General features: G+C 37.7%; 3 protein-coding genes across 4 annotated transcripts in view; 2 read left to right on the plus strand and 1 right to left on the minus strand.

Annotated features, from left to right (window-relative positions):
- The first annotated feature begins 6 nt into the window (after window positions 1–6).
- LOC108629543 (glutathione S-transferase-like) overlaps window positions 7–9,360 on the plus strand; it is an 11,556-nt gene continuing 2,202 nt past the window's right edge. The window contains exons 1-4 of the mRNA XM_018032291.2: window positions 7–112; window positions 809–947; window positions 1,034–1,201; window positions 1,329–1,468. Coding sequence (XP_017887780.1) covers window positions 812–947; window positions 1,034–1,201; window positions 1,329–1,468 — 444 coding nt within the window. The 5' untranslated portion in view covers window positions 7–112; window positions 809–811. The remainder of the gene's footprint in view (window positions 113–808; window positions 948–1,033; window positions 1,202–1,328; window positions 1,469–9,360) is intronic.
- Window positions 1,620–3,016, plus strand: LOC108629542 (glutathione S-transferase-like). Of its 2 annotated transcripts, none has more exons than XM_018032290.2 (5): window positions 1,620–1,713; window positions 1,816–1,951; window positions 2,037–2,204; window positions 2,285–2,424; window positions 2,613–3,016. In XM_018032290.2, the coding sequence occupies exons 1-5, from the start codon at window positions 1,690–1,692 to the stop codon at window positions 2,778–2,780; spliced, it is 636 nt and encodes a 211-aa protein (XP_017887779.1). In that variant the 5' UTR covers window positions 1,620–1,689; the 3' UTR covers window positions 2,781–3,016. The 2 variants fall into 2 exon arrangements, with proteins under 2 accessions (XP_017887779.1, XP_017887778.1); XM_018032289.2 differs by having other exon boundaries at window positions 1,634–1,740.
- LOC113464876 (uncharacterized) lies at window positions 2,829–5,646 on the minus strand. The gene is made up of 3 exons (XM_026817380.1): window positions 5,407–5,646; window positions 4,804–5,233; window positions 2,829–3,707 (listed from the first exon to the last, which is right to left on the minus strand). The coding sequence occupies exons 1-3, from the start codon at window positions 5,629–5,631 to the stop codon at window positions 3,481–3,483; spliced, it is 882 nt and encodes a 293-aa protein (XP_026673181.1). The 5' UTR covers window positions 5,632–5,646; the 3' UTR covers window positions 2,829–3,480.

A 9,360-nucleotide genomic window follows, 5' to 3' on the forward strand; every position in this document is an offset into this window, starting at 1 on the left:
GGAGATGGGAGCTGATGAGTAGTTGAATACGCTGCAACGCAACGCAGCCGGCAGTCAGTAACTCGAGAGCGGTCGTATCACTCGTTCATTATTACTTGGAATTGAAATCTTCGTAAGTTTCACTTTAATCATATTCTCATTATTCATAATAAATCCGATAATTCTTCATACGGTTAAGTGTCTCGTAATTCATATATTTACATGTCAATTAAAAGAACTGCGAAATATAATTACATTCCGTTAATTAATAGTTCATTAGAATGGTACAGTGTTATCGTTAATTTACTAGCTAGATTTATGTTCTCTGTAGATTAATGAAACGAACTTTAGAAAGACCGGGCAGGTACTACTAATCATTTTCAATGCCACGGCTGTGAAGGCTATTATCTCACTTATACTTACACATATGCAATTCTAACAAACACACATATGCATGCTTATCGCATGCATATGTGTGTTTGTTAGAATTTCGCCACATGTTGCAAATATTGGGTTGGCAAAAGGATAATTTTGGTTTTAACAAATGACCAGCATTTAAAAAACCGGAATTACTTCCTTGTCGATCTAATAGTAAAGATAATATGCAATTAATTAACTTAGAATCAACAACTGCAACTCGTTAGGTAATCGCACTACGTTCGTAGCATACGATGTGTGTGGAATGCAGAATACGGGAAACAAACAATTCTGGAATCTCAGGATACAAAGATCACTTTGTCAAATAATCTTAAATTAAATGTTCTGTAATTAGAATTATTAGCAAATGCAGGTAAAAGTATATAGATAAGTCTTGTTTTTTTTTTTACAGAAAATGTCCAGTTACAAGCTGATTTATTTCAATGTTACCGGATTGGGTGAGCCAATCAGGTTTCTCCTCCACCAAAGCGGCATCGCGTACGAAGAAAAACTTTTGACCTTCGATGACTGGAAGCCTGAAGTTAAAGCCGGTAAAAATATCATAAGAATTATCATCAATTTTTGTTTTATTCAGATAAATTTAATCAATCAATTAAAATCCTGATTAATTTTTCAGCGATGCCATTGGGTCAAGTACCCGTTTTGGAGATCGATGGAAAGCCTTACGTTCAATCGAAGGCTATCGGTCGCCTTATCGCGAAGAGAAATAATCTTTATGGTGCGAATGACGTTGAAGCTTACGAAATTGACGCCACCATCGATTTCTTTGAGGATTTAAGACTAGGTAATTATTTCTTTCTCCATATTAATTGACACGTTAAGCGCCCTGTCAGTCACTGATTACTGAAAAAGAAAGGCAGAACAGGTCTGGCGCTTGACGTGTTAAGATTGTATGTGAAATATTTTTCTAGCTGTCAGCAGTTACCACTGGGCAGAAAATGACGTAATAAAGAAGCACTGGAAGACCCAGCTCGACACCAAACTTCCCTTCACCCTTCAGAAGCTCGACGCACAGATAAAAAAGAATGGAGGATTCTTAGTGGCTGGAAAGGTAATTCCAATTACTGTATAATCTACTCTACATAGCACATAAATCNCAGTTATCGCGGTCACGTGACAATCAACTTAGCAGCGATAATGAGAACAATGTGACGTTCTCCTGCGAGAGGGGAATCAAGCCAATTTGCTGGTAGAAGGAGTAGGTAGGGTATTTTGCTAGCAACTATAGGTGGGAGAACGACGGCAGTCAGTGACGTCAGTGACTACTGAATTATGCAATCCTATCTCCTAACACTGGTACACTGTTATTCTTCAACTGATTTCGTATATCCTGTTTCATAATTCATGTTCGTAATTAAAATTATTAATAAATGCAGATAAGGCTTTGTTTTATTACAGAAAATGTCCAGTTACAAGCTTATTTATTTTAATTTTACTGGACTGGGTGAGCCAATCAGGTACCTTTTGCACCAAAGCGGTATCGAATTTGAGAACAAAATTCTCAACGTCGAAGAATGGCCCAAAATTAAATCCAGTGAGAATATCTCCGTGAAAGATCTACTGCAAACTTTTGTTATTCACATAAATTTGACTGGTTATTTAAAATTTACAATTTCCAGCGATGCCATTGGGTCAAGTACCAGTTTTGGAGATCGATGGAAAGCCGTACGTTCAATCGAAAGCTATCGGTCGACTTATCGCAAAGAGGAACAATCTTTACGGTGCAAATGACGTCGAAGAGTACGAAATCGACGCCACCATCGATTTCGTTGCAGATTTATCAGTTTGTAAGATTCCTTTTCACAATTCTTTTTTTTACAATTGTCATTAGGAATAAAACAGGATTATGATTGAAATATTTGTCTAGTGATGGCGCGCTGGCAGTGGGAGAAGAATCCTGAAGTAAAGCAGAAATTGAAGCAAGAGATCGATGTCAAACTTCCCTTCACCCTTCAGAAGCTCGATGAACAAGTAAAGAAGAACGGAGGATTCCTCGTTGGTGGAAAGGTAATTCTAATTACTATCAAATGTGCTCTACACAAGGTGTTCCAGTGTTGATGGTACAACTGTGGAGGGATTTATTTTACATGAGAAAATAAGTCCAAAATATGGAATAAATGTTTTCTCACTTGAGGCTTTGCTCTTCGATCATTATATAATTTTTTTTCAAACGAGATTTTTCATTTTGAACGCAGCTCACGTGGGCAGACCTCCAGATTGCTGCACATCTGGAAACGCTCAACAACCAGCTGAAGACCGAAGTTACCGAAGACTTCCCTGACCTGAAGAAACTTAAGGAGAAAGTCAGATCATTGCCGAAGATCAAAGCGTATCTCGACAGCCGTCCAAAAATGTTGTTCTAAACTCTTCTCGATGACTAACTATTGATAAATATATTTTTGTAATCGATATAACGTGACTAATCGAAATTCACTTTATTTTAATACAATTTGCTCGCACATGTTTCATGAGACTCTGTTACACTAAAATTATACATTTTTATGTATTTTTGTATCTGACGTCTGTCTACTCTGGAGTAAAGAATTCGAATACGATTGTACACGATGCACGTACAAAAATAAATAACATTTAACACTTATCGGAGAAATTCTTCTATCACTTTCATTTGTGAAACGTTTGAATGCGAGTGTGTTGCGATGTTAACATGAAGTACATACAATAATACACGAAACGTAGATGGTATTTTTAGTCAGCTCGCTTACAATTTTACTAACATCGACGCGTGAAATGATTTCTTTAATGCTCGGTTGTTAAATAAGTACAGCTGCGCGATGAGGAGTCGAATAGTGCTAGTCGAGGAGCTGCGAATGATATTATTTACAATACGTTCTTTAGTTTCCAGTTTTAAACATTTACGTTATGGTAACAGTTTCACTTCTCTAATTTTAGAGTCGTTCGTTCTGTTTATAAATATACAAACATTCTGGATCGTTTACTAATTCAAATTCTAAGCCTCTCGAGATTCTCTAACAATCGGTATTGAACGAGATAGAGTATTCGCACCAAAACGGAGTAACGGTTACGTTCTTGATAAACCGAATGTTAAGTGATCAGTTCGTTGTTCAGTTCGCCCATGTATCGAGCCAGTTCAGTGCCGGTGAATTCCGTCTCGTCGTAGTCCTGCAAACTTGAGTTGCTGATCGTGTTGGCGCTCTCGATGCTCGGATGGCTTTGAAAAGGCGGCAGTACCTCCGGTTTCGTTTCCGCGTTCTTCTGCTGGCTGGAGAACAGCCCTTTGGTTCCCTGTCTCAGTCTTTCAGCCAGTAACCCTGTGACGGAAAGATAGTTCAAATTCCATTGTAATATCGAACCAATAATTAAAACTGACTCTGAAGTATAGGAAAGAATTTTGGTGGAGGGTAGAAAGAGAGGAAAGGAGAACTCATGGGAAGGCGAATTGGAAAAAAATAATAGATGCAAAATATAATCAATTTACTGGTTTAAATTAATAAAGTGGGAAGAGGTACTTGATTATTTGAGAAAGGGAGCGAAAGAAAAAGAATGGTCGACAATAGCGCGTTTTTGGCTGAATGGTCAAAATGAAATGAGTGCACGAAGGTTCTGGGAAGACGAAGAAAAAAGTTTAATGTAGAAGGTGTGGATGGGGTGTGGGAGATTAGAGTCATGTGCTGGAGGAACGTATGGTGGAAGAGAAATAAACGAGAGGAGTTGATAAGAGAGTGATGGAGATATTGAATGGAGAAGATGGGGGATAAGAATTAGGGGTGGGGAGAAATATCAGAGAGAAACACATGAGTTAGAAGACATGTCAAGAGATAGGGTAGAATATAGAGCATAAAACCGGAAAAGGAAGTCCAAAATGTATGCAGAGGCAGCGAGTGAGAGAAAGAGAGAGAGAGAGAGAGAGAGAGAGAGAGAGAGAGAATTTAGGTAGAAAAGGATAAAAATAAAGGGTAGAGGTTGATAGGGGACAAGGTGATATATGAAACGGGGACAAAGGCAGAATAAGAGAACAAGGTAAGTGGGAGAGAAATCGATGGAGGCATTAAGGGTCACAAGTAAAACTGTATGTATACGTAGAACGCGAGCGTAAAGGGTTGAATTAAGGTAGATTAGAATAGTATAAGGTAAATATTTCAATTTCTATTCACTGCTTTATTTTCCTATAATTTTAAGATAATATACATATAAGCCTATTTATTGGCATATTTTTCTTCAGTTTAACAAAAATACATTTTCTATTCACTAACTCATTTTTCTACAATTCTAAAATAATAACATTGTCTATAATTTTGAGTAAAAATTGTAACGTGAACAAAAATTAAGACATTTACCTTATAGAGTGGAATAAGATTGTAGGAAGGGAACGAATTAATAAATACACAATACAGTTTATTCTCTTACCAAGAGTAACAGCTCTCGGTGGCCTTCGGATCTTCAACAGACACTCGTTAACGTGACCGACGGCGACGTTGTTGTTACCCTCGTTGAAACCCCTGCTAATCGTCGTCATCGTGGTTAATTGACTGGAGTTCGATCCCCTCGACGCGCTTCTGCCGTACTCGCGACTGCCCCTGTTGACCCTCGAGCCGGATAACCGTTCGTGACCGTTCCGTTCCATGCAGCCGTTCAGCTCGGACACGTTCGTAGTTCGCGTAAGGCAAAGCTTTTGGTTGTCGTCGCTGACGGAGATCGACGGCGAATTCTGACGATCGTCCGTCTGCCTAAACGTAGAGCGCGGGCAACGGGACAGGCTGCTGTACGTCGGCTGCCGCGGGACAGATTTTCGGCCGCAGTGATTCGACAGCATCGACTGAAAGTGGACTTCAATTCGCTTAAAGCGTTTCGTCGAGCTCAAAGTATTTGCTCTTTTAATTAACTCGAAGGGATGAGAGTTATAATATGAGGAAGCTCATGAATCGTTGCTCGTGGACGGTGATTAATAATCGTAGGAAGGAACGATGACAGGGAAGTTCTCGAGCACGAAATTCACAAGTGGTAGCTCACCTTGAAAGCCTCTCGAAATTTGTTGGACATGATGTTGTAGAGCAACGGGTTCACCGTCGTGGACAGGAAATAAAACACCCCCGACACGTACATGAGGATCGTATAGACTATTTGTATCGTCTTATCTCTGCTGTTCTTTACGTAGATAGCCATCAGCCTTTGGGCGTGGAACGGCGCCCAGCAGATGAAAAATGTCACCACCACCGCGACTGGAACAACGACCATTTTACATGTCCATCTGTGCAAATAAATCGTGCCAGCTGTTGCATCTTCGATAATTATCAAAAGAATAATGGCACTAAAACAGAGTTGATAGAATTAGGTTGTTGCTCTTTTCTGTTCGATAGATAGATAGGAAGACTTTAGAGAGAAGACATTGACAAACGGCGTGGCAATAAAACTTTCAACTTGTTTCCTTAACAACCATTTTTATTCATTTTCGAAACGCGTTATCAGTTGACTTTTATACGATCTGAAAAGAATCTTAAATTAAATCTCTAAGGCAAACGAAATTTATCTGGAAGCAGGGAAATGTACTTTAGTTGAAATCTGGAATTCTTTCTTGCTCGAAAGCTCTACGCGTTACAGTAACGAATTCCGTGAGGAGTCACATAAGCGAGCTTCTACATTCCTAGAATAACTGAATAAATATTACATTCGCGCCGTCGTCTCCACGTTTCCCCCACCGGCGCCGTTGATCGATTTTGCGCGACTTAATGGACTGCTAAGCGCCTTGAGGATCTCTTGTAATTCGAATACTTGAATATCAATGAACCAGAAAATTCTCTTGGGTGTTGTCTTCCTAAACGAGTGAGCATTCTGCTTCGGGGCATTCGCTTCCGGCGAGAGTGCACTCGTTCGTGGAGAATTGTTTTTCAAGTTGAAGAACCCGAGGATAGAAATAAGAATCTACATATATACATTCCCGTTGTCATCTAATTTTAAAATGAAAATACTTCGCATTCACATTAACTGGGAACTGAATCAATGAACTTTAAAATACGTTTCGTGGAAGCAATTTATCTCTACAAAGGGACAGTTTGCACTCGTTGCTGGTTTCGATCTCCTGTGAAAGATACTGTCGTCGTTAGCTGCCCGTTAGTTTTACTAACGACCGACGCTACATCTAACCGATGAATATTTTATATTCGACAGCCGATAACGTTAAATAAATTTTTACTATTATCTCGATTCCTTCCTTTTTTTGTGCAAATTCCATATTTTCGCAGTTGGGAATCGATTAAATGTAATTAAGGACACTTGCCGATTGAATAATGTCTATAGGATCTCATTTTTATTCCAGCATTATTTATTCTTTTAGATATTTTGAAAGGAGATACAATAGTCAGGTGACCCAGTTATCTTATGTAAAGATTAAACATGGAATAAGCCAGAAAATAAGTGAATATTTCAAAATTGTAAGAAATCAAATAATAGATAATCAAAGTATTGAAAGATAGAAATTAAAATATTAAAAAAATAATGGATTAAATTAAAAGATGATAAAATATATAAATACAAATATAACTTATTGTTGAATTTTTTTTGGAACATAGAAGATGATTTTTATATGCTCTAAACATTATACTAGCACGTGTTCGAACAAAACCAAATTTTAGAATCACTGATAAGAGAAATTATCGGCTAGTTTCTGTGTATGTTATTCAAAGTAAGAGTTGCCCACACGATTCGAGTTACATTTTAAGGAGATTGAACGTTTAGGTGAATCTCATGCTCCAGTGGTAACAAGCTTCAACGAACGCGTACTACTTAGTTGCATAAATAAATTTCGATGATTTATGCTGACGTTTGATCGCAGCTTAGCAACTGATGCCTGAGCCAGTTTGTTTGAGGCTCCTCGCCTTTGGCGTAACACAGAGCTTTTGCTTTAACAACAGTCTTTTGCTGTCCACGTAATTTTGTCCACGTAATTTTGTTCCACGATCCCCGTGCCGTTCAAGTTCAGACAGTAAGTAGAGTAGCTATTTCGTGACCGGACTTATACTACCGTTCTGGACGCATTTAAGAATTCCACTTCCACTTTACGTCATCAGCAGAGGAAGGGTTACAGAGGAGGAACACGAGGAACTGAGGATGGTACTTAGGCGTTTTATAGCTTCCAAAATGGCCAAGTATAATGTTTGCGAAATGTGTACGCAGAATTAAACTTTAGAATGGGTTGAAAGAGGATTCAAATGGATGTGGGAATCTTCTTGTTAGTTGACGAGGCCACTTTCATGCCTGGAGATTTCTCAATACCAAATTGCGGATTTTCATGCATTTATAAAATACATAAATTGAACAGTGCACTCAGTATGCAAAAGCATAGAAAATGTTGAAAGAAACCTGGGTCCTATCATATTTAATTCATAAATGCAAATCATATCTCATTTTTCAATCCTCTCTTGGAAATATTTTATTTTACATAAAAACCACAGTCTACTCGTTACATTTTTCTCTTGAATAGCCCCAGATAAAAATTGATATACGCATGTATCAAAGAAAAATATGTTGGAGATAATTCTCGTTTGCATTACAAATTAATAGATAACAACATTAGTTTAGGACACACCTGGAAAATCTAAGAGACTTCTGGCTTCCACATGAATAGCCTCAAGTGTTTAATCACATTTATAATGAAAATTAATAGATGAGAAAAGAAATATTTACAATTCTACTTCTCACAACTTTGCATATCTACGTTATTCTGTTCTATACTATTGTACACCTTATTATCCTATTACCTGCAATTTCTTATAAAAAGGTAACGCGGGCTATTCTATAACTGGGGATACAACTAACAAGGGAGCCGTTCTGGCATATTGAAAAATAAGAGGAAAGTGTAGAATAACATTTTGTCGTACGCAGGTGTATTTTCCAGACTGAATAGTACTGCAGCTTCGGTAAAAAGGAAGGGTATGATAAATTACCCACAATGAAATATATTTCTGACGTTAAATTACTTAAATAAGATAGATACAGTTTCTCGCCAGTAGAAAATCACTCGAGAGCCGTAGATCAAAAAGAACAAATTTATTAAATTATTAAACTCTAATATCTGTTCACGTCACAAACTCTATAAATCAGGATCGTTCTCTATCGCGAAGACAGTACAATTGTTCCTTGTACGTGTCTCGAACGCGTGTTGCTTTTCTTCAATGCACATCTGACTACGTTTATTTTCTCGCCGCAAATATTTGACAGCCATCGATTCACACGTAGACAGGGTAGACGCGTCGCGCGTGCGAATAGCATGCAGCTGGTGCCTCGATCGCGTTTTCTATTCCGCGTCACGCGATCGTAAAAATGCCTGAGGTGCAAACAATTAACTTAAACAGTGTTAGATATTTAAATATAAAGTAAGATTTGGCAGATTTTTGCAATTCCGTTGTAATAGCGCAGTTTTCATATGGTAGATCATGATTTAAAAAGTGTATAGCAATCATGTAATGCGAATTTATTAAAGTTTTTAGTATTACCTTAAAATTACATTTGTTTCATTTCAATAAACCATAAGTAGTAACTAAGGTGCATATTTGTCTGATGATTCTCATTACATAAACAGATTATAAAGCTAAAATTCTAATAAGCAGCTTTCCTGAAATCGAAGAATTGGACGCGGATTAAAATTTTTCAATTAAATGTTATGTTCTTTTAAAAAAAGTTCATAAATATTTATGAACTCTTCGTGCTTTTGATTGAGCTATCAAACTTTTTCAAACTCGTCGCAGAAGTCTCAGGAAGGAAATCCTATGTTTCAATTATGCAACACGGTAAATTAATTCGACGTGAACAGGTTTTAGGAAGGGTTACAGAGGAGGAACACGAGGAACTGAGGATGGTACTTAGGCGTTTTATAGCTTCCAAAATGGCCAAGTATAATGTTTGCGAAATGTGTACGCAGAATTAAACTTTAGAATGGGTTGAAAGAGGATTCAAATGGATGTGGGAATC

This window comes from Ceratina calcarata, unplaced genomic scaffold (genome assembly GCF_001652005.2).
Source record: "Ceratina calcarata isolate Rehan_Ccalc_2016 unplaced genomic scaffold, ASM165200v1 scaffold572.2, whole genome shotgun sequence".
Classification (NCBI taxonomy): domain Eukaryota; kingdom Metazoa; phylum Arthropoda; class Insecta; order Hymenoptera; family Apidae; genus Ceratina; species Ceratina calcarata.

Coding starts and splice junctions, on each gene's coding strand:
- LOC113464876 (XM_026817380.1), bottom strand. CDS start 5,631: ATGGTCGTTGTTCCAGTCGCGGTGGTGGTGACATTTTTCATCTGCTGG. Junction 5,234..5,406: donor AATTTCGAGAGGCTTTCAAG/GTGAGCTACCAC, acceptor AAACGCTTTAAG/CGAATTGAAGTCCACTTTCA. Junction 3,708..4,803: donor ACCGAGAGCTGTTACTCTTG/GTAAGAGAATAA, acceptor TTTCCGTCACAG/GGTTACTGGCTGAAAGACTG.
- LOC108629542 (XM_018032289.2), top strand. CDS start 1,690: ATGCAATCCTATCTCCTAACACTGGTACACTGTTATTCTTCAACTGAT. Junction 1,952..2,036: donor ATGGCCCAAAATTAAATCCA/GTGAGAATATCT, acceptor TACAATTTCCAG/CGATGCCATTGGGTCAAGTA. Junction 2,425..2,612: donor GATTCCTCGTTGGTGGAAAG/GTAATTCTAATT, acceptor TTTTGAACGCAG/CTCACGTGGGCAGACCTCCA.